The 23,499-nt window shown below is 53.9% G+C and overlaps 1 protein-coding gene across 6 annotated transcripts in view; it reads right to left on the reverse strand.

The window, feature by feature from the left end:
* Positions 1–22,419, reverse strand: part of SSH1 (slingshot protein phosphatase 1) — a 31,226-nt gene extending 8,807 nt beyond the window's left edge. Inside the window, exons 1-13 of one of the 6 annotated variants that reach the window (XM_044440702.1) lie at positions 22,396–22,419; positions 21,769–21,809; positions 8,475–8,578; positions 7,547–7,611; positions 6,600–6,721; positions 6,061–6,129; positions 5,326–5,391; positions 3,563–3,757; positions 3,158–3,251; positions 2,367–2,495; positions 2,214–2,260; positions 1,139–1,285; positions 663–863 (exon numbers count right to left, since the gene is read on the reverse strand). In XM_044440702.1, the coding sequence (XP_044296637.1) occupies positions 663–863; positions 1,139–1,285; positions 2,214–2,260; positions 2,367–2,495; positions 3,158–3,251; positions 3,563–3,757; positions 5,326–5,391; positions 6,061–6,129; positions 6,600–6,721; positions 7,547–7,611; positions 8,475–8,559 (1,220 nt within the window). In that variant the 5' untranslated portion in view covers positions 8,560–8,578; positions 21,769–21,809; positions 22,396–22,419. Of the gene's footprint in view, positions 1–662; positions 864–1,138; positions 1,286–2,213; positions 2,261–2,366; positions 2,496–3,157; positions 3,252–3,562; positions 3,758–5,325; positions 5,392–6,060; positions 6,130–6,599; positions 6,722–6,913; positions 7,047–7,546; positions 7,612–8,474; positions 8,579–11,736; positions 11,863–13,831; positions 16,728–21,768; positions 21,810–22,194; positions 22,235–22,395 lie in introns of those variants that run through there. The other 5 variants (XM_044440701.1, XM_044440703.1, XM_044440700.1 and 2 more) reach the window with 5 other exon arrangements.
* Between the last annotated feature and the right edge of the window lie 1,080 nt (positions 22,420–23,499).

A 23,499-nucleotide genomic window follows, 5' to 3' on the forward strand; every position in this document is an offset into this window, starting at 1 on the left:
TACCTGCTTCCGCTGTCCTGAGGGGCAGCAGCACCTTGTGGTTTTCAGTCGAGGGACGACTTGCCCGGACCTGCAACCACAGGCCCTCTCTAAATGGAGATGCTGCCAGGCGGAGAGCTTGGCTCCTCCTGCTCAGGACAGGCACTGGGCTTCCCGCTGAGCCAGCCCCGCAAAATCAACTTAAGCACAATTAAATTCAAGAGCAGAGCCAGCACAAATCAGCCCGCAGCACCACCTGGGGCGGGAGGCGCCCTGCTCTGGGCCAGGCCCAAGTTCATCTCTGCAGACTGCTCTCCAGATGCTGCTGCACACAAGGCGCCATGCCCGGCTAGAGGGAAAGCACCGGCTCTGAAGTGGCCCTGAACATGGGCACACCAAACTGAGACCTTCCTCTCTAAACTGGCATTCTGATTTTTAAGACTGATCTTTCATGTTGCGAGTCTTAATATTTTGAGGATTTGCTGTCTCGGTCATTATTTCACTGTTGTCTGAGAGTTATGAGCATAAAATGCCCCGAGGGCCCCCGCTGGCTCAGCGGCATATTAATTAATTGCACCACTGTGCCATCTGATGCTCGGAACATGCAGGTGCGTTCTGAGCGCGACCATTTCAGGCAGAGGGAGTCCCTTCCCCGCAGCACCCCCCGCCACAGGCAGCCCGACCTGGCGTCCAGGATGCCCTGGTATTCCAGCAGCTGCCCCATGAAGCCAGCGTTGGGCCGTGCGATGCTGCGCTTCTGCCTCACGTAGTTGTAGGCCTTCTCCAAGGACCAGCCAAACTCCTTCATGGCGTAAGCGATGACCGTCGATGCCGAGCGGCTCACGCCCATCTTGCAGTGCACCAAGCACTTGGAGTGGTTTTTCCTGGAGGGGACGGGAGGTCGGGAGGGAGGGGAGTGGTGGGCGGGCGGGATGGCCCTGCCGGTTCCTACGGCACCAAGAACACGCGCAAGCCAAGAAGACTTTTTTCCAAAATCCCAAGCCGAGCAGACCGGCGGCCGATGCCCGACAGCGCCACCCGGAACAGTCCCCACAGCCGTCGGGGCACCGCTCCCTCGGAGCCCGGGGCGAAGCGCCTCTCCAGTCCCGCTGCAAGCGCTCGCTCGCTCGCTCGCTCGCAGCAACAGGCACAGACTTACTTGGCTTTGTTGATGAAGTGGTAGGCCTCGTTCCAGTGGGCCAGGAGGTCCGTTGTCTCTTCGTCGTAAACCCGTATGTTGTGGTATGCAAACATGCCAGGGAAAAAATTGTCTATCTCCCTGGTCACGTTTAAGATGTAGTCAACACTGCAAAGAGAGGAACGGCGTGAGGTCTTAAGGCACGGCGGGAGACCAGAGATGCAAAGTGGCAGCCGTCGACGGGGCCCGGAGCTGCCGGTGAACCGTTTTCACAAGTATTTATTGCTCTGAGCCGCCTCCACGCCAGCCACACGCCTCCTACAAACACACTCTTCCAGGGCTCCCGCGAGATCCCACAGTGGCGGCAGAGGCAGCCATGAGTGGCTTCGGCAGCAGCGTCCTGCTTTGAGGGCCGGCATCCCCCCTCCCCATCCATTCTCCTTTTGGGTCATGTCTTTTCGATTGTCTGCCTCAGACTGTCCTGTTAGTGACCCTCGTAAACCACTGAGAGAGCCGTTTTCGACACTGAGGAGTTAAAACACGGTAAACAAATCAACGCCGCCAGACCAAGTGTTCTAAACCCACCGGAGAGCTTGCGCCCAGCTTAACACGACCTGCCAGGCAAAGGGTCCTCCAGCAGTCTCGCCCAGGCTGCTTGCCTGTCGCCCAAAATTAGTGATGAAAAAAGGAGCACCGGCCTCAGGAGCTTCAAGGGCAGCAGAAGACTTAACCGTTGTTGGCCTGACGGGGGTCCGATGCATTTTCTCATCACATTTCCGCCTGGCGCCGTCATTATTTGTTTTTCGGTGCCAGGCGAAGACCTTTTTATTCCGACGTTATTTTAATTGTTAATATTATTTATTTATTTTATTCTTTGGCCAGGGCGACTTAATTTATACTGTTAAATTACATTGTTTTATATTATGTTATTTATGTATGATTGTGAGCCGCCCCGAGGGTTCGGCGAATGGGGCGGTATAGAAGTTCCCTAAATAACTAACTAACTACATCAATTTCCTAGTCACCCACAACCTGTGCCTGGGATTTTCCCAGCCCGTATTTCAGAAACGGTGCAGTGGAAGAGCAGGGTACTCACCCAGAAACCCGGAGCTCCTCCAGGTTGGAGGCGTTCCACTCAGACCCCTGGAAGAACCACACCAGAGTCAAGACACACGTGGGTCCAAAGCAGCTCTCCACAGCCGGCCCGTGCCAGCTCTCCACAGCCGGCCTCGCGCGCGCTGCCACTCACCAGGTACAGGTGGTCAAAAATGAGGGAGGGTTTGTCCATCTGCCCCAGGATCAGCAGCATCTCATTGTCGATGAACTCTTTGAACTCCTTCAGGTTGCAGCTCATGTGCTTCTCCAGCTCATTCCGGATCTGCGAAGGCAAAGAGCGGCAGCGTGAAGGAGCAGTGGGGCCTGGCTGCGCGGTGTGGGGCCGGGCCACGGGGAAGGAGGGCAGCGGAAGGGCCGGCGCAGACGCCCATGCGCAAGAACCGGGATTCGGTGCAAGAGCAGAGCGAGCCCTCTCACCAGACCACGGAGAGCGCCTCCTGGCAAGAGGGACCGTACCAGGCTCAATGGGCCAATATTCTGACTTGGCGTAAGTGTGTTTCTGGTGAGCGGAGAAGTCACTGAAGCAAAGAGAGGGCCACTTCCAGGTTCCCGGGCAGAAATGGGGAGATTCTGGAGCACCGGTGACTTCTTGTCTGTGGAGTCACTGGGGTGAAACGGAGGGGCTGCCCCCGCAGGGTCCCTTTGCAGGCACCCCAACAAGGGGCCAGCTTCTCAGGACTCCAAGTCAAAGACCAAGGTCTTGGGCAGAACAAGGCAGAACCATCCCTTGGTTTCTACTGGAAGTGAACTTTTGGGAGGAGCCGGAGCCGGTTCCAGCCCTACAGAAGCCAGCCAGGGCTCCCCGAGCAACCAGGCCGGCCACCCCAGGTGGGACGTTCCAACCAGGGCCAGGCAGCTTCCCAGCAGCAGGGGGAGACGCCAAGGAGTCAGTCCCAGCACGGCCCCACAACGGGTGCCGCTTACTTCTTTGGAGGTGACATTCTCCAGGTCCTTGCTCATCATGATGCTCCTGAGCTTGGCCTTGATGAGCAGCTCCGCCCGCTCCCTCTCGGTTGGCCTGGAAAAGGAAACGGCAGGTGACAGTTCCTGGCCGTTTGCTCGGCTTGCCTGCGACGGGGCCAGAGCCCAGCGGGGGGCGTGTGGCAGCCTCGGAGGCCCCAGGAACAGGCTCAGCCCCATACTGCCCAAAGCCCGCGTGTGCCTTCCCCCTTGCTCTCCACCGCGCCATCACGAGGGGGCAGAGCTGCTCCCCCAGTGAAAGAAGCCCAAGCGGACCTACGCCAGCGGCTGGATTCTGGGTAACCGCCTGTGCACCCTGAGTTGCTACTGCCTGAAAGTCTCGGGCTCAAGCCGAAACAGAGGACCCACTTGTCCACGTATAGAGCCGGCGAGTCGGGGCGCGTGGACTCCAGGTCCTGCATGGCGCTCCACTCGTTGATGCAGCTCTGGTCGGAGGCGATGCAGCTCTCGTAGTACGTGGCCCAGACCAGCGCCATCCCGCTGGGGAAGTAGTTGTGCCTCCGCGCCACCTCGCAGGCCTTGTGCAGGATCTGCAGGGCGGACCTGCAAGCACGGAAGCCAGAGGGGGCCAACGTCAGCCAGGGCGCCGGCACTCCGGAGCGGGAAGCAGGCCCGCCTGGAAGAACGCCTGCACAGGAGCAAGCGCTGCTGAGCTGAACGCTGCTCTTGGGCGCGTGGAAGCGGCTTTCTGACAATCTCAGCCACACCAGCACAGCAGCCAAATGGTTCGCAGCGGCAGGTTCTAAACAGCAGAAGCCCATGGCTTGCCACAAACAGGGGTTTCCACACGGCTGCTTTTCCAAGGGCCACGACGCCACTGCCTGAACCTACACGCTAGGCCTCTGCCTCACGGAAAGCCACCAGCACAGAGCAACAGCGCAATCTAGTGGCGCCTGGGCCACTGCCTGTAGCAGGCCTTCCTTCCTGTGGGGCGGAAGGTAGGTGCCCACCCTGGGCTTCCTTCACAGGACGGAAGAGCAGGTGCAGGAGGATCCACGCGGGGCTGGAGAAGATCACCGCTGAGGAAGCGGGCCCTGAACACTGCAGCAGCAGCAGCAGCTTGCTGTGGGTCACCCCGATTCTGCCACTGCCCCGCTCCACCCAGCCCAGGCAAAACCCCCTCGGAGGCGGGTCTGCACAGTGCAACGCGCGAGAGCCGCAGTTATCCCTCGGCCACCCGGATGCTGCTCTCAGCTGCGCTGGACCACCGGCCCTCGTGGCCTCCGGCCATCCCCCCGTCAGTCAGAACGAAGCTGGGAAACAAATGGCGATGCCGAGATCGGCAGGGCGAGAAGAGGAGGGAAGAGGGGCTGCAGCCACGGAGCCTGTTTGGCGAGCAGGTCCTGCGTTCGAATTCCCAGCCTCTCAAGGCAGAGCGGAAGCTGCAACGCTCACTCAGTCTCGCGGGGCAGCAGGGCCTTTCCGCCTCCTCAGTGAGGCCTGGAATGACCGGGGGTGAGTCCGCCTGCATTCCAAGTTATGGCTTGGAAAAGCGGGGGACACAGGAGGGGCCACAGGGGAGCACAAGAGGTGAAAGGGGAGGATTCCGAGAAAGCCTTGCTGGCCGGACTCAATCTCTTGTTGCTCTGCACATGTGTGGCCTCTGCAACACATGCACAGGCACACAAACACACACTTCCCAGCAGCTCCTCAGTTCTCACATCATTAACCTTCCTAAATTATTCCTCATTTTGACTGCGGGCTCTGATTCAGCAGGACCCCAGAGCACTACGATTCGCCCATGAGACAGAAATTCCACTTCTCGGCAAGTTTCCAGAATCCTGACGTGTCGAGGGTGGGTGGGCAGCCTCGTAGCTCCTCTGGACACACACAGCACCCCTTTCCCTCTGCCTTGGGCACCCAGTTTCCCCCCAGCGAGAGCCGTTCTGAGCCAAATCACGTAATAATTTATTGCCAGTCTGGTCCTCTAGAAGCCCTCATCCAGGCAGCTGCATCCACTCAGCCACCAAGTTATCCCACAGGGCAGGAAGGGGGGGAACGGTGCCCACCGGAGGGGCGCCCATGCAGACAACGTACCGTTACGCTGCAGAAGGGAAGGGAATGAAATGAAATGTGCAGCAGCAGCTAGCAGAAAGGGCCGAACAACTCACCACATCGCTTGTACCGACACGGGCTTGAAGATGTGAATTTTCCCCGCAGTGCTGACGCTGAATCCGCTAGCAGAGGCAGAAAGCAGAGAGGAGAACGGCATGCGTATCTCAAGGTATCACTGCTCGCTCTTCAATGCACAGACTGCGCCACAGCAGTCAGGGATACGGCACATAAAGCTACGGAGTTATTCCTCTGTCTGGACAGGCGCCGATGATGCACCTCCTCAGGCACACACACAAACACGGGTGTGTGCGTGCACATACACGGAGGCGACGGCGGCTGCCTTCCCGGCGCAGACCGGTGCAACCGTTCGGGTCGCCCCGGGAGGCCGTGCCGGATGCGGGGGGCCGCCACACGCCCTCCCGCGGCGACCCGGAAGCGGGCCGGCTCCGCAGCGGCGCTCGCTGCAGGGAGCCCCCCGAGGTGCACGGGCCGAGGCGGCAGCACCCGCCAGGCCCCGGCGGGAGACCTGCCTTGTGCTCCAGGCCCTCCCTGGCTGGCCGGGCCACCCGCCTGCTCCGTTCACTCCTGCACTGTGAGCAACGGGTTTTCATGTTCCCATAAATGACTTATTTTGATGCATTTTGCACACTGCTTAGAACTAGTTTTACGGTCATTAGTGCATCTACAGTAATATCTGTTTAAACATATATCATATTTTGCCTCTTCCCAACAAACACTCTCACTCACGTTGCTTCTTCTCAGCGAGCTACCAAAAGGCTTTTGTTTCTTACCCGTCACCATCCAGATGAATCTTCGTGTCACTCCACAGACGCAGAACCATCCCGATCGTGCAGCTTTTGCTGTCAAGAAAGAGAGATGGGAATTTCCAGCGACTGCAGGCTTCAAACATGTGTGGAACTCAAAAGAGCAACTGACAGAGATTCTGCTCCTTTGTTCCCTTTGTCTTTACTCCACCTTCCTCCAAGGAACTGAAGGCCGCATCCCCACTCTCCCTGGGCCTCCATTTTACCCTTGAAACTACCCTGCAGGGTACATGAGCTGAGAGAGAATGACCTGCCCAAGGTGATTGGTGAGGAACTCAACTCCCACATTCCAGTCCCACAAAATATATATATATATATATATATATATATTTAATCTCTTGTAATATACTTTCTGGACTGGCATTCCACACTGGACATGAAAGCGCAAGCTCATACGCTCACCCCAAAGGAAAAAAAATCACTTTGCAACTTGGCATTACAGACGAACACCTCTGGCAATGCGAATGTCCTCCACACCACCCCATGCGCACATGCTCAGCACCCACCTCTCCTTGCTGGAGAAGTCCACTCCCAGTAGAATGTTTTCCTCCGTATCTTGGCGTCCGGTGCTGTAGACCACCACCATGTACCTGACTCGGTCTGTCCAGGCGCTTTCTAAACGCACGGCCTAGAAATCAGAAAGACCCTTCTCAGCCACAGCAAACATTGGCTCTGCTAAAGCTAGGGGGTGCAGGGGACGAGCGTCAGGCCTGCAAGAGGAGGCCAGCCTTCTGGCAGGCCTGTCCCCTCACCCCCTGGCTTTCGGATCTTTCCCCCTCATTCTTAAAAGGTTGAAATGCTTCCCCTAAAGCTTCATTACCGGCAGCTCGGAGCTTTCAGCTACCCTGTTCTGGGATCTTTGGCACTGGGCTTCCTCCCCTTGCCTCTGGCTCCATCTCCCACTGGAACAACGCCCCAAGAGCGTCTCTACAAGTGAATTTGACTGCTGAGCGGAAAAAGTTCAGCACCCGAATGGCACAGCAATTCCCTTCAGGCTTCTCTCTCCCACACTCAAGCTGTGCGTTACGTTACCTAGCTATGCTTCCACCGAGACGAGAACATGCCGTTCTTGCGCCCTCCCCAGCCACCGAGCGAGGGGCCACATGGAAGGAAGGCCTCTGTACAGCAGGGGAACACCCAGGCTGCCAGGGGCTTTTCGGGCGCCATCTCTGGAAAGCTGCCCCGAGCAGGCAGGCAGGCAGCCAGTGGAGGTGCTGCGGTCATGCCCCAACCTGAGCCTCCCCCCTTGATCTTAATGCACGGAACCGCGTTCAGCTGCGGGCTCTGCGCCTGACCTTGCCCTCATCATCATGGGGTTTACGCTTCCTTCACAGCTCTGCCAAACTCGCACAGGCGGCTTGTTCCTCAAAACGTTTCAGTGTAAGGAAGGCCTCGCGCTGCAGAGAGACTGAGGACCAAATATCGCATCGGGGCACGAGGCAAGCCCGCTTACCAGTTTGATTCTGTCCTCACAGCGAAGGAGGTTGATCATCACCTGGAGGTGCTGCGGCAAATCACCTGCAGGTCCAGGAAGTGAGAAATCAGCAAGATACCCGGGTGCGACGCCTCGCCCGGCCCTTTGAGCTCCCTGCTATTGTGGACAAGCACACACGGGCCCAGGCGGGGCCCGCTCCGGCTCCGTGCCTGCCGCGTGGAGGCCGGGTGACGGCAGAACACGGCGCGCGGCCGGCGACTGGGTCGGACCACTGGCCCGCCTTGCTTACAGTTGACGACCACCACAGGGAGCGGCCCTCTGAGGACTCTGGCGGGGGACCTTCCCAGCTCCGTGCCCTGAAATCCTTCAGGGGACAGGGACTGAACTCGGGGTCCCCCGAATATGAGGCACGTGTCCCGCTAGTGCTTCTGGCCCCAGCGCTCAGTTTGGCCCCCACGCCAAGCTCCAACAGGTCTGGCCAGGTATGGCCTCATTTCGAAAAGCCACCCCAGATCGCTGCCAAGCGTAACAAGCCAGCTGGGCACCCGCTTGCCCCCCACTCCTGTTTTTCAACAGCAGCACCTGCGTGTTGACCCTTTCGGTGCCGACAGTCAGAAGACGGGCTGTGGTGCGCATGGAGAGGGCCTGCGTTCGCCGGGAACCTGCTCCGGCTTAGCAATGAGCTGACGCCTGCTGGGCAGGATGCAGATTCCCTCCATGGGACGGTGGCCGGGCCTGAGAAGCTGCTGACAGCTGGCGAAACCGGAAGCTCGGCTACCGGCCACACGGACCAGGCCGTTCTCCCCGCAGAGCTCCTTCCCCGGCTCCCGCGGAGGAAGCGTGCGGCATGTTTCGCCCAGGCCCACCAATGGCCATTGCCGGAGATACCCAGTCGACACGATTTTTGCCCAGGCCAAGAAACGCATTTGGCCAGGACGATCTTTACCTGCGTGTTTGTGAGGATGAGGGAGGCTCCGTGGACCTTGTGGGCTGTTTCCTTGCTGGAGGAATAACGCAGCACCTTTCACCATAAAAAAGCTTTCGCTCAAGCTGAAAAACAGACACAGGTGGTTAGAGCAGGGGGTGGGGTGGCAGCAGGTCTGTGTGGGCACACCTGTGTGCCTATCCAGGTGGGCATAATCCTTCCCAATGACCTCGGCCCATATGCCCCCCATTCCAACTGGTCTGGGAACGATCCTCCGCTTGCCAGTTTAGGCTGTCAGAAATCCCCTGAGGTCGACTTGCCTGCTTCGATGAGGGCCCTTCCAAACAGCTGCACCAGATGTGGAGAATGCCCTTCCGTGGTGGCCCACTTGGGGATGCTGAGGGAGGCGTGTGGGAGAGGGCTGCAGAAACGGCAACAGCCTTCTCCACAAACACCCCTGGACCAGCCTTCCCCCAGCTGGCACACCAGCTCCCACAGCTCCCAGTGCCCGTGCTGGCTGAAAATCATGGGAGCTGCATTTGCGGCGCACGTGGAAGGCACCGGCTCGGGCAAGGTTGACCCTGACCGATTCCTTTTCCTAGCCTGTAGCAGTCAAACAAAACAGTGGACAGATGCATTTCATGCACTGCATGGCTTTCTCAGGCCACAAGGAGGGGACGGGGTAAAGAGGCAGTCAAGGAAACACTGCAAACGTTCTTTCTTGTTTCCCCCAAAGTAGCTCTGACATGCCTCTTCTGTCAAAGAAAAGTGCATGCGTTATACCTCCGAGGCTTCTGGAAATTTTAGCTTGTGACCTAAGCCAAGTGTGGCTGCTGTTCTGCAGAACATGAAGGGCCTTCTCAAGCCCAGGAGCCAGGAGCGAAGTTCCAAGCTTCGAGCAGATGAATAAATGCTGTCATAATGTGCCGGTGATGCCTTGTCGCAAACAGACAGCTTTAAAGGCATCGGGGCTCCAGCTGGAAGCATTTAAATCCTCTTCCAACTGGATTACATATTTGGCAAGCTTCGGGGTTAACAGAAGACGAGAACCTTTAAATGAAGGCATTCAGCGGCACTGGGTGACAATGCTCTATGATGTAAGAACAGTTTTCCGCAGCAACGTTACCTGCAGATGGGTTTCTTGGCGGACCAATGCCACACTGCTCTTTAAGCAGTTTGACTCCTCCCCTGCCTCCCTGCACCCTTCCAGCTACAGCTGTAAAGAGAATCAGAGTGATGACGGGGCAAGAAGAGAACACAAGTGAAACTTGGATATGCCACGGGAACATTTTCCACACAGGCTCAGTGGATGAGGAAGAACTCATCTCTTCCGTCGTTCCTTGCCCGTTAGTTTTATTGGACTTACCAGACCGGGATGACACACGCATGCGAGACGGTGCTATTATGGCTTGAAATCGCAGCCTTATCCTGAGACACAGCACTGCTCTGCCACAGGCCACAGAGAACTGCTCTGATGGGTGACGATGCCTTATTCAGGCAAACGGTTTATTCAGCTCTGAGCTCTTTTAAGTTGGAGGTGCCAAGAGCCAGACCTGGGACTTCTGAAGTCCAAGGTGACATTCAAGGCACGGTCATTATAAAGCACATTAACAACGGGGAGGGGGGGTTGTCCTGCGAAGCCGCCGCTGCAACGACTCGGACTTGTTATCGGGTGGCTTGGTTGTCCCACCCCTGCAAACAGCTCCTCCTCTGGGGAACTTCTCGATAGACCCGACACTTGCAATGCGATGAAAAGCGCCGCTGTGGAGAAGAAACCGCTGCTGGGGGGCACTCAGAAATTAAGGAGTGAATCTATTTCATTCCGGGGGAGAGAAGCCCAATTTCCAGGGTAATTCAAGCAAGACCACCTACCATCCTTTGAGATCAACTTCAGAAGACAAGCCGCCACCTTGTGAGGCAGAGTGCCATTATCTACAGAGGAGGAACTGAGGCAAAGTGCTTGCTTTGCATACGGCATCCAAAATCCAGGCGTGCCGGGAAAGAGTCCTAACTGTGAAAGTTTGGGGGAAGTGACAGCAAGAGCCCACCCTCCACGTTAAAACATACAAATGGAGTCCAGATACGGGTCTCACAGCCCCTTTCCGCAGAGAAGAAAAAGTGCAGCTTCAACTTAGTAAACGCTCTTCTCGAACCCTTGCATTTGGAAGTCTCACAGGCTAATTGAATCAGTCAAAAGTCAGGGTGTTACTTTGCTACTTTCTGAATTAGTTCATATCCTTAGCAATCATGTGCCCCATGCTAAAAAGGCGTAACAGAAGAACATCGAACGATACACAACGAAGCGTGGTGCTTTGCGATACAAGACTGGCTTTAATGTTGGAAAAGTCTGATGTCAGAGAGCAACACAATGAAGAGTTCTCTTTCCCATTAGCCACTAAACCCCACAGGCGATCTTTTCCAACATTCCTGCCATTTGAAGAACAGCGATACAGCAAACAGCAATTCCTGTCTCTGATGAAGAAGAGAAAAAATCGCCCAATGCCCGCAAACTCGAACTTGGCATTACCAAGCATCAGTGAGATCATTCCACAGCCAGGCCGGCTGAAAGTGCAGCCCGCAGACCGCCGCTTAATGCCGTAGCCACATATTCACTGGACAGAACAAAGCCCCTCAAGATGCCGAATGACTTCTTGATCGTAAGGACTGGGAGAAATCTGCCGTGCATTTCCTGCTCTCGGGGTGATCTCATGCGCGATGACAATGGAACCCTCCATGGCTTATCCACGGCCTCTGTCCCCCACATCGTCGCCCGCAAGGCTGCACCCCAAAATGGCCCCAGTCAGACACCCAACAAGGCAGTACCGGGAAGCCTGCTCTTTGGCGGGAGACGTCTGTGCCAAACAGTTGCAAACACACACTCCGCTTCAGCCACAGTGAGTATTTGCACTATTATTGACCCACGGCTATGGGTCAGGCACATTTTTGCCACTAAACAACAAACAAATTGCCCCAAGCTAACAAGAAAAATCCCAACCATTTAAATCAGGGTTGTTTCCCAAGTAATTTCCCTGAAATCCAATTGTTTTGTAAACAGTGCACAAAAATTATCCCTTCATTTTTCACTTTAATTATCGTTAACTCTGTAAAGGTTAGCAATCTCTCTCTCTCTCTCCCTCTCTCTCTCTCTCACACACACACACACACACAGAGGTTTCACTTAAGCACACAGTTTACCACTAGCAAAGGTTAAAGAGCACCAAGGAAGCACCCTGCAAGCGAAGTTTCTATGGGGGGGAGCGGGGTCATGTTGCATACATATTACCTGGCACGGGACTTCTTTGAGCAGCAGAAGCATCGTGCAGCCCCAAAAGACAGGCAGAATTCAGCAAAATCAGAAAGGTTCATAACCAAGTGCTCAAGTCACATCCTGACCAGTTATTCTGTGAAGGAGAAAGAACCCTCCGAGTCTGATGCTGCTGCAGAACACTCCCCCCCCCCCACCCCTGGTGATATCCTGGCTCAAAAAGCACTTGCCCTACCATACTCTGATGAAAGAAAGCCTTTCAAAAGAGGGGGGAGAGAAACCAGCTGAAGCTCATCAAACCAGTCCCCTCCTACGGGCCTTTCTTATTCACAGCCTCTGCAAAACAGCGGCAGCGCCTTGCTTCATCGGGAGACAAGCGCAATCCAGCAGCCGGGCGCCAAGCAGCCCTTCAGATTCACTGGGCCCTCGCCAGATTAATAAATGTCACAGTGACGGATGAAAGATCGACCCGTCCCCGTCCCCCAGCTAATTCTGCACAGCATTCTTGAGAGAGGGAAGCGGTCCCGAGGACACCTGTATTATGCGACACGCCGCACCTCTCCTCGCTGAGCACAATTTGAGAAGCAGATGCACAGGGACCACCAGGTCAGCTTGTTCTGGCATTGCGGGAGACAAGCTTCAGAGACGCAGCACAGATGCCTTGCCGAAGTGTTCCACCCCCCGGACTTCTAAGCATTCGCTTGTGCGAAGATGTGAAGCTGAAAGTCCCTGTGACAGCCGGGACCCAGGTGCTCCACAAGACAGTGGTGAGAAGAAAGCCGCTGCTGGAACACACCCATATCAAAGCCCCCTGGAGCCTGCAGTTCGGTGGCGGGAGAGCCCGTAGGCCTGGGGGAGGCAGAGCGAGCGAGCACGTGGAAGAAGGATCTGTGCTCTAAAACTGAACGTTTTGGCCTCACCGTGAAACGTTATGCACGACACAAAGCCGACAAGCACTCACGAGAACCCCATCCCCATAGCGAAACATGGAGGCGGGCGCATCCTATCGTGGGAATGCTCTTCCTCAGCAGTGACTGGGAAACTGGTCAGGGCTGAGAAGAAGAGAGATGGAGACAAATATAGGGCGAGACCAAAGAAAAATCTAGATCACACACAGGGGCCTGGGACTGGGGCAGAGGTTCATTTTCCAGCTGACGGATGACCCTAGACCCACAACTAAAGTCGGTGGGGCAGGGCAGGGCGGGGTGGAGAACCTGAATCTCTCAGAATGCCTTCAGCCCAGAACTCGATCCAAGCTGAGAATCCGTGGCAAGACTTGGAAGTTGCTGCTCACGAACGGTCCCCCGTGAGCCGACGGAACCGGGGCGGTTTTGCCGGGACGGATGGCCACGCATGGCAGGATCCGGATGGGCAAAGCTGATGGGCTTACTCATGAGACAGGCAGCCGCAGCTGCTTCCAAAGGTGCTTCTACCAAATAGCGACTGTGGGAACTGAAGCCACAAGGCCAGGCTCTTTGTTGACTTAACTCTTGTGCTACGATAAAAGCATTTTGCACATCCACAGCCTTGAGTGTTTTGTGTACATCGAATGGTAACGCTACCTCTAAAATTCTTTCAGCTCTGGGTTGTAGAATGACCAAATGCAGAAGAGCCAAATGCCAGCATTTCTGCAGGGCACCATATATAGAAGCCATCATTGTCATGCAAGAAGCATAGCTAGTCTAGTCATTCCTCGTTTGAACTTCACACACTTAAGGAATAATGTCATGGCAGCGTGAGCTTTTTGCCCGTTTCAACGGCCAGCAGCAGGATCCTCCGCACATGAGAAAGCAAGAGAAGCTCTGTTGAACGAACACCACGGGCCGTGCAGCAAAGAGCCCAAAGCCTGAGATAACAGCACACAATGGAAGCATATAGATGAGGCACAGAATGGCTATTTTCGGCACAGCCCTGGGAAAGCAGCGAGCGGCAACCACGGCGAATGGGGGAACCGAGCGTCTTCCCTCGGGGAGAGGCTAAACATGCCGGAGGGCGGCGGGGTCTCAGGAGGGATGCGACCAAGAGAAAAGATGCGACAGAAGGGTATTAGATACATCGCTTTTATTGTTTTTAACTGTGCTTCTACTTTATTTTTATTACTGTTTTAACTAACCTTTTGTTTTCATCTTGGCTTTGTTATTGTTGGCTGCCTTGAATGGCAGCTCCTTTATCATCGTTCCACTGAAGAAAGCATGTCCTGTCAGGAAACCAGCCTCAAGACACAAGTGCGGCACACGGTGGCATTGGCGCTAATCCAAGCACTCTGGAGATCCCAGCACAGCAACTGGGATCTGTTGGGGTCTCTCCGATTCGGAGTCAATCCATGAAGCAGCACTGGCCATTCCAGAATAAGGCAACCTGGAGACCTGTGCCCATGAAGGCTGGGAGAGGGTCTAAAGGAGCAGATACCTTAAGCACCATCAGAACTCTTTCCTTTCTTGTGCACGATCTATTCCAGGAGCACAGGAGAATATGAAAGACACACTTCTACTCCTGTTTCTTTGGAGGGAAGCTGCCGGCCCAGGACAGAATGCAATAGCTGCTTCTCAGCAAAAAGCAGAGAGCAAGGAAAGGCGTATCAAACTGGAACTGCGAGAGGAAATTAACACATTGGAATGGAATCGCCAGAGCTCAGAATTGGACAACAGAACCTTTGAACTGGCCAAAGAAACTACTGGGAGAACTCTAGGTATACAAACAGCTTGCTGTTGCTTCGGTCTTTCGTCCAGAGAGACTGGGGCCATCTAGCAAGATACGGTGAAGTAATGATGAATATTGCTGTCCCACAGGTTCTCAGCACTTCTCTTGCAAAGAAAGGACGTCATCTGTGTTCCTGTGGCCTTATTTCTGTGCCAGTTCCAAAGCCAGAACTGGTCCTCCTCGTCCAACCATCCAAGAATGTGGCTCCTGGATGGGCTACGACGGGCAGCTTCTCACTCCTGCTAATGCTGTAGTTCATATCACAGCCTTAGTTCCCCTGAATGGGCACTTTTGAAGGAGAAAGCCCCATATGGTTGATCCATGACATCTCCATTTTCACTTCAGATCAACTACGGAGAGGCGGGTCGCTAAAGGAAGATCACACAGAGCCACTCCTCTGCCACCGTCCGCTTGCCCGTTTCGATTGTCAGTGGATCTCCTTCAGTCATTTTGCCTGGACTACAGCCAGTTTCAATGACCGGTCCCAGAGCGACGCCTTATCTACCCTGGATGAAGGAAGAAATTGAACACCTGCCGGCCTCTACATTTCCACCTGGACATCATTCACGTTGGAAATTCACAATACAAGAAACACTGGTGGTCACTAGCAGATGGCCTTAAAACTGGATTAATCAGTGAAAAGGCTGCACATGACTGCTGGTCATGTGACAGAAATGAGCAGGGAAGGACTGCTGCCCTAACACTCTGCACATGCACATGAGATCCTCCAGAGGCACTGGGCTGACCACTGGCAGAAATAATGTGATGGACTAGAGTGGACCTTTGGTCTGATCTCACAGAAAACTACAGTATTTAACAAGCGGTGGATTTTTGATCATTTTTGTGCTCTGAAGACTGTGACGCTGCCACTGTTCAAAAACTTTAAACTTTAACTTAACATTAATTATACCCCCCCAAAGTCATAATTTACTTGCTCTAAGCTTCATAATTTATCTAAACTCTACCCTAAAATTATTCCTAGGCCACGTTTTAGAGTAGAATGTGCCTTGCCTAAGCAGACTGTTCCAAAGAGAAATCCCGGCACATCCTCTTTGAAAGGAACAGAACATCCAGAAGTACAGTTGCTAGAGGAAAAGTTCTCACAAGCATCTTCAAGTGTGCACAGCTCCGTTCCTGGATAGGCCACCATGATGCTCAACAGAGGGCTGTGGTCTGGCCAGTGGCAGTTAGTTTGTTGTTAAATTCCTGTGCAAAGACCCAGTACTGCAGGTGCCCCTTCAGGGATGCTTGAAGCAAGCAGCTCCAACGGTTATGGAGTGGAGCTCGTCGATAGTTTGGCCAGGCAGTCCCCTTTCTGGAGGCAGCATCCAATCAGGCCCCAAAGTAACCTCCAATGCATTTCAGTTGAAAGGGCAGGCCATGAGCCAGGGCGACTGGCAAGGCTTACTCCACATGTCTGCAGCACTCAGTCAATAAAAGTACCTTCTGAGCGGGTATTGTTTGGCTGAGAAGGCGTAGGCCGCATTTGCTGCCCAAGAATTCCAAACAGCATTTTCGAAGACTGCAGGCTATTCACAGTGCCAGATGCAAAAGCTCTTTCAGGACAAGGAGGGGGGAGGGGGGAGAGAGGAAATCAATCAGGGAGCCCACAAAGGCAGATTTCCCAGCAGGAACGAACTGCAAACGATGCCTGCCAAGCCTGCCTGGGTGACCTTGGGATTTGCTTCATCACGATTACAATCTGCACGGCTTTTTGGTCAGGAAACTCAGCCACAAGATGCACCACAAGTGAAGATTCCATACCGGGAAGGAGGCGGCGGCGATGCTCGATTGCAGACCTACCTTTGGGGGAGCTGGGTTTAATATTTCCTCCCCCATCATGCAGCATACTAGGTACAGACACAAAGGAGTTATTTTCAAGGATGGCCATTTGAATGCAAGCAAGCGCACAGCCTTAAACAGCGTGGGCACAATCCACAGGAATGTCTTCTGGGGAGACGCCTTGCTGAAAACAAACGGAACCAGCACGGGAGAACGAGCGCTCCGGGCAGATCGCGCACCAGTACATCCATATGCATGTTCAAAACGGTGCTTAGTATTTACAGTTACTTAGATTATTCAAAACACACACACACACACACACACACACACACACTAGCACACAACAAAAAATCCTGCTTTTGATCGTGAGGCCTGGAAGCAGGGCATCTCAAGGGCTACCTCCTCCTCCATCAGCCAGCCCATCTTCCAAGCTCTTCATCCAGTCCTCCTCTTTAGATGCAACCTCCTTCAGAGGCCAGGTGGGTAGCTACCCACACCAGGTCCTCTTTGGTGGGGGTGTCCAATAGCAGAACACCATCCCTCCCTCCGTGGAAATAAAATATACTGATAAGAAAGGGCAAGACGGTGAGAGAACGGCACCTTGCAGGGGTCTGTAGCCCCCTCGCGAGGCCCACCCCGGCACCGCTGCTTCCCGAAGCTGCAGAATACAAGGAGTCCTGCAAAATCAGACCAAAGGTTCATGTGGTCCAACATCCAAATACCTTCATGAACATGGCATAAAGGAACACCCCCCCTTTAATGTCATCCCCTCTTTGCAGCAATGGATCTTTGGAGGCGCACCGTCTCTGAACATGGACGGTCATTTCAGCCACTTGCCACCAATACCACCCCCTTCCTGAACGTGCCTGTGAAAGTCATCTAAGCCAGTGACCAAGGCCTTCTATTATGGAGGCCAAATTACGCACGGTGTGAAAATGGACTTTCCTCTACCTGCAGGGGATTCCGTCTTGAGGCGAACAGGACAAACACCCCAGCGAGGTCAGGTAAGCAGAATTATTGGTACAACCATCACTCCCCAAAAACGCTTCCAGGTGGAAAGGTCTTTTAAAAAAATGGACAAACCTGTCCTTACGACCCTCACCCACTGGCTTCACTTTCCATGGCTTTTTAATCGTTCCTGCTGCCTGCAGGTGCCCATGCTTCCTCACAGGGGCCAGGCCTGCCAGAGCTGCAGGGCACAAGGCTCCAGCTGAGAAAAGGGAGGGCTGGGGAATCCATAGTACAGAACAGAGAAGGTGCAAGAGGCAACAGCCAGCAGCACCTCCGGCTTTGCGGTGTTCAGCCACACCACTGGCATTAAACTGATTCTGGAGCAGTCCCGGCAAATGTCAGCCTCCATTTCGAATCCTGACACTAGGAAATGGAATGTGCTATGTAAAACCAGGGTTGTGTGGTGCGGGGTTCACAATTTAAGTCATGATTACAGTCTGGCATCACAGGGCTCTGACTCAAGGGCGAACGAACACAGACTTGAGGCGTTTGTTTCAGGGGGCTACAGGGCTTCTCACAGAAAGCAAGTGCCATGCCGGAGAGGTTAGCCACACACCAGGGGCCACAAGGACTGATTGTCTTGCAGCTGAAGTCAGCAGGGAGCTGGAGGCTCAAAAACAGGATGCTGAATCACATCCTGGCAAGGTTGCGACATCCTGACTTCAGCTGACTCCGAGCAACAAGGAGGCGACTCGGTGGGCTCCAGAGCATCTGTGTCAGTCTGCCATGCAGATGAGCCTGGAAAACCGACACCGCACGCTCAGCAGCCTCGATGCCCTGTGGACTGCCTTCCCATGGAAATGCTTGGAAAACAGTGAGCAGCGTGGCAAGGGAGGAAAGTTCCTTTCCTGTGGCAGAGGACTGGAGACAAGGCCCGGGCCACGTGCCCTCCGCCCGTGTCCTGGAGTGCACCGATTCAGGTTGCAGCATATGGCATCACTTAACCTCCCATCTTGTTTGCAATGCAACATTCAATTGTTAGAAAGTTATTTCTATAATGTCTTTAATTGTGTTGTACTTTGTCTAGCAAGCCTGTGACACATTAAGAAAAAGTCTTAATGTTTGACCAGAACGGCGACATAAACTATCTGATGAGCTCAGATGCAAAGTGGACACATAGGGGAAATGGAAGCGTGTGCTGCTTACCGATCACACCAAACTGGGTGGGGGAGCGAACACCTTGGAAGCGGATTCAAGATAAGCTGGACGGGATAGAGAGCTAGGTCAAAACTAGCAAAATTGACTTCAGCAGAGATAAATGTCAAGTTCTACATTTAGACTGGAAAGAAGACAGGATGCACAACTCTGAACTGACAGCATTACACGTGCAAAGAACTGGGGAGGGTGTCATAAAATGCAGGTTAATTTATAGCCAGCAGTGCAATGCAGTGGCTAAGGAAGCCATCCCATGGGGCTGCCCATTCGCCTCCCAACTGGGAGGAATTTGGCCCACGGGTGGAATGCTGGATGAACCCTGGGCTAGGACTGCAGCTGAAACCTGATGCTGTGCTCCCCTGGCCCCTCCAAACCTTTAGGTGGCTGGTTGTGGCTAAATGTTTCTCCCTCTTCACACAGGCTGGTAAGGACACCAAGCCGGCCCAGTGCTTTCGCCGCACACCAACTGACTTCCTCGAGAGAGTAGGTCCGCCTTTTCATAATGTACTTTCGGGTTACCCCACAAAGGTATTTCTGTTCTGTTCCAGATGTTGCTTTTCATGGAATGATGCCTGGTTTTATTCCTTTGGACATTTTCAGGACTCTGCTTTTAAACTTGTTATTCATTAAATTATTTCTACATCTCTTTTGTATACTACCTTGAGAGCTTTCTGGCTAAAAGCCTGTTTATAAATATTTTGATAAATAATTACGACAACTTATTCTGATCCTTCCTGGATAGAGATTTCCTGTCTCAACTGTAACATCCACCACAGGACCTGCTTAGTTGCTCTTTCTGACTATCCACTTGGAAGGTCCCTCCTCTCCAGGAGCTTTTGCATCTCTAAAAAGAGCCTAACTTTCCACGCGGCAGCTTTGCTGGTGATTCCACCGCAAGGTCGCTCAAGGCTCTGCCGACAAGCAAGACCGAACGAAGCAACCAGCAAGGCCTTGGCTGGGGTCAAGACTCATCTTCGACAAGGAACGGGATGAGGCTGCCCCCCGATGGCCGTCGCCTTCCACTTCTTGTCAAAGATGAGCCACCGCTACAGTGGCTCTGAACAAGACCGTCCCCTGAGCGCATGGGGGGGGGGCGGGAGACAAAGTCCTCAGGCTATTTCACAGCGACTCACTCGAATACTGTGCTGTGCCATAAATGGGGACCGGAAGTTTTTACTACTAATAATTACTGCATGCGGCCGGGGGAAGCAGGTGCTCCTGCGGCCCAACGGGCAACACCCACTGCCAGTGGGCACAATGGATTGTCCGATGCCTCCATCTCCCCTGAGGAAATTTATTTTATTTTATTTCATTTAGAGCATTTGTATGCCGTCCCATCGCATTGCCTCGGGACGGCTTACATAAATAACATGAAACATAATACAGATGATGCATTATCTGTACATGTGGAAATGTGTGCTCGCCTGGACAGCTCCAGGCTGGGGGCGGCTGCACTGGGCTAAATGTGCGCATCTGCTGACCGTCTTTCCAACTGGCTGCAAGGGAGGGGAGAGGGGGAAAGACTGCCCCCCTCCATCAGCTCAGGTGGGACTTCCCTTCCTCTACCACATCACTGAGTGGCCTCAGGCCTGTAACCATTCTCAGCCTAACCCACCTCGCAGGGCTCTTATGAGGACAAAATGGAGAGGAGGGCCATGTAAGCTGCCTTGGGCACCTTGAGGGAAAAAAAGGAAGGATGAAATACAATTAAAAAATACAAGGTTGAAACTGTAAAGTTCCCATACATGAATTGCTTGCTTTCCTTCCCTCACCTATTTTTATTCATTATAGCTATTTTTATACCGTGCTTCAATTACATTCCATGAGCAGTCATTAAAAAAGAAAACAATAAAATGGAAATAGAGAAAATATAAGGTGGCTAAAAGCCAGTAAAACAAATCACAAAAACAGCATAAAACAGTCGGCAGGATTAAAACTGTGGCTCAAAAGCCTGGGGAAATTAAAAAGGGGTGGGGAGGGAGGAGACGAGGCGCACGCGAGCACCTCTTTGGTGGCACATGCCACAGCAGGTGGGCAGATGCCAGCACAGACCTCGCACCTGCGACTGCGCCGGGCCACGTGCTCAGCCGAGGCTTGCAAACAGCCCTGCCGCCAAACTCATCGACTCAGTTCAGGAGCGCCCAGAATCTGCTGGTCATTCCTGCCACGGAGGAAGCATGGCCGGCCCACACACAAGGTGCTGTCAGCCGCGGAGGAAAGGAAAGCACTGCAAAGCGAGGATCAGTCACGGGACATCTAAGAACAACCCAGAGACGGAGAAGGGAGCTATGGCGTTACAGAGGCAAAGCCTTCCGTGCGAGTTCAGTTGTCTCTGTGTTAGGGGAGGAAATCCCTCCGTCCTTTATAGCATGCAGGATTTTTTCAAAAGGGAAGAGTAACATGGGCGTGTATTTTTATTACTGATACCCACTTGTGTCTCAGCACTGCACACGCCAGCCGAGGTGGGGAAAGCCCCATCCCACAACCCTGTTGCAGCCCCTCTCCAGCCGGCCACTTGGTCACCCCAGGCAAGGCGGCCTTTAATCCCGGCGAGAGTGGGCTGCCGAAGAGCCAACAGCGTGGTCTGCCCAACCTGCTGCTGCTGAGTGGGGAGCAAGGCATTTTGCTTTCTGGCTGTCCGATGTGAACCCCTGGTGGGAAGCCCAGGAGGAAGACTGTGCCTCAGCCTTCCTCCAGCAGCCCACCGCACTTCAGCGCTGAATGGAACGGAGAGCAGGTCTTTGCTGCGCATGTGGTACAGAAACCATGGGAAACGCCGGAGAGGTGTCTCCACCATCTGCCACAGTCCCACTGCTCTGCTGTGCTAGACAAAAGCGGGAGGCAAAACTTGGGCACATCCAGGAAGAAACGCAGTCGGCCGGCCATCAGGGAGACCTGGCCCCCTCTCACACATCCAGGACAGAGACCAAGCAGGGGCCGGCGAGAGAGACCACTGATCTGTCTCTCCTTCCCCAGCCCCTGTGAACGGAAACCATTTTACACGCTGCTAACTCTTTTGGTCTTGCTTGGAAGGTTGTGTTCATGCATCCTCTTTCCTCAGAGACACAGAGGTAAGAAAACTTAGCTGTACAGTGTTCTATGCAACCAGCTTCCTATCTGAACCACGCCAACATATGGTGTATATATAACATTAGCATATGCAAAATTGCACCTCAAACTTACTAAAGTTTGCACAAAACGGCAACGATTGACTGACTGAAGTAGTGTGAAAGAGAGAGAGCCAACCACCACCCATTCAGCAGTAATTCCCAGCTCCTTGGGTGTACCCCAACCTCCACTTCACACAGAATCAACGTCTCATACAGCAAGAAATAAAGCCAAGCAGGTAAAAGGACGCCAAAAACCATTTCTAAAGCAAAAATTTAATTAGCTTATCCTTACCTCAAGTTCAGTTTACGTTCTTCATCACTGCCAACCTCCAACTGAAGGAAAAAACAGAAGAAGCTTTAAGTATTAAAAGCCCTAAACAATCTCAATACACATAAAAGATTTTGGTTTAAGGAGATCTAGAATAAAATACGACTATGAGGCCACATATATTATTATGCTTTTACCTAACCCCACCTTCAAGGGCCTATCTCTGCCCTATTCCCAAGTTTACCTTAACAATCCAGGGATGGGGTCAGAGAATGGGATCAACTCTCATAACCACTATTTATTTATCAATTTGATTTGATTCATACCCAGCCTTTCTACCAAGAAAAAGAGCGCCCAAGCTGGCTGAACCGCACCAAGTGAGGTGCGGGGGAGAGATATTGGAAGAGGTTGGCACTCTTGAGAAGGAACTTGAAGCCAATTTACACTAACCTGTACATTTTACTGCTGTGCCTGGGGCTAAGCCTACGCACACAGGCGAATGCACAGGCAGGAGAGCCAGCCTCCTGTTGTGCTGCAGGACGTTGATGTCCTCTCTGAAAACTCCCGCAGAAATAAAAAACCTTGCAAATAAAAACCCACACACTGGGCCAGAAAACTTTCTACTCCTTCCTGGCTTTGCTAGTTTTCTACCCTGCGTGCAGTTCTGTGGGGTCGTTCTTTTCACAAGCGAGCAGCACGAATCCTTCCTCCAGCAACTCCCATGACTTTCCACCGTTCTGTCGGACTGCATGAACACACAGCTGAACCTGTGACTCACTGGCACCAAAAAGCACCGCTCTCCAGGCCGCAGCAGCTGGCACGGAGGCCTTGCCTGCCATGCCTGCAGCTCATTCACACGTACAAGTCACTGGGCAGGCATGCGGCTCAGCCTCGGGAGCTTCAGCGGTTTGCCTGCAACCTTGCGGCTGCACCTCAGAGAAAATCACAACAAGGCCGAGCGCGATGAAACTACTCTCAAGGAAGATCTGTTGGTGTTGTCATGCATGAGAAGAGGATCAGTCTGCAATAAGGATAAAGTTGACCGGCCTGCCGACAAGCCATTCCGAGAAGGGGCTTAATAGAAGTTGCATGGGACACTGCTCGAAGCCGTCCAGAACATGGGGCATGTAGTAGCTCAGGCCAGGATGGTGGAGGTCTTCACAAAGGCAACAATTATAGCAAGGAGTGCCACAGAGATGGAGAACAATTGGGAAGACTTGGGCCACAATGGAGAGTTTGGAAAAGAAGCAGGGGTGCGCTGAAGAGTCAAGGGCGGTGGAGGAGGAGGGATAAATGCACTTTACAGGCTCCAGCTATGTGGAGATTGGGGTGCCGGGGCGAACAAAGCAGGTGAAGCAATGGGGAGCGGAGGGGGGTCGATCCGTCAAGCCGCAAGAGCTGGGGCATAACTGGGGTGCGGGGTGAAGGTAACACTGCAGGCATTGCTATCATTAAGCCAACACAAAGTGCAGCTGATCCGACAACGGGGTGCTCGTTGCGGGCCATCTCCGAGAGGGCACTGGAAGCACTCGCTGCGGGTGCCGCTCTGAACACCCGAGAGCAAAGGGACGGTGTGCGGCGGCGGCGGCGGCGGCGGCTTCCTGCAGCCACAGGCCACCGCCGGCGCCGGCGGAGAGCGGGAACGCAGGCGGCGAGTGCGGGAGGGTCGGCGGGCGACCCGGGCACGTCCGGGAGGCCGGCGCCGTCGGGGGAGCCCGGGAGAGCGGGGGCGCGGGGGGCGGCCGCGGGCTCGGG

This window comes from Varanus komodoensis, unplaced genomic scaffold, assembly GCF_004798865.1.
Source record: "Varanus komodoensis strain SLA01 unplaced genomic scaffold, ASM479886v1 scaffold38, whole genome shotgun sequence".
Classification (NCBI taxonomy): domain Eukaryota; kingdom Metazoa; phylum Chordata; class Lepidosauria; order Squamata; family Varanidae; genus Varanus; species Varanus komodoensis.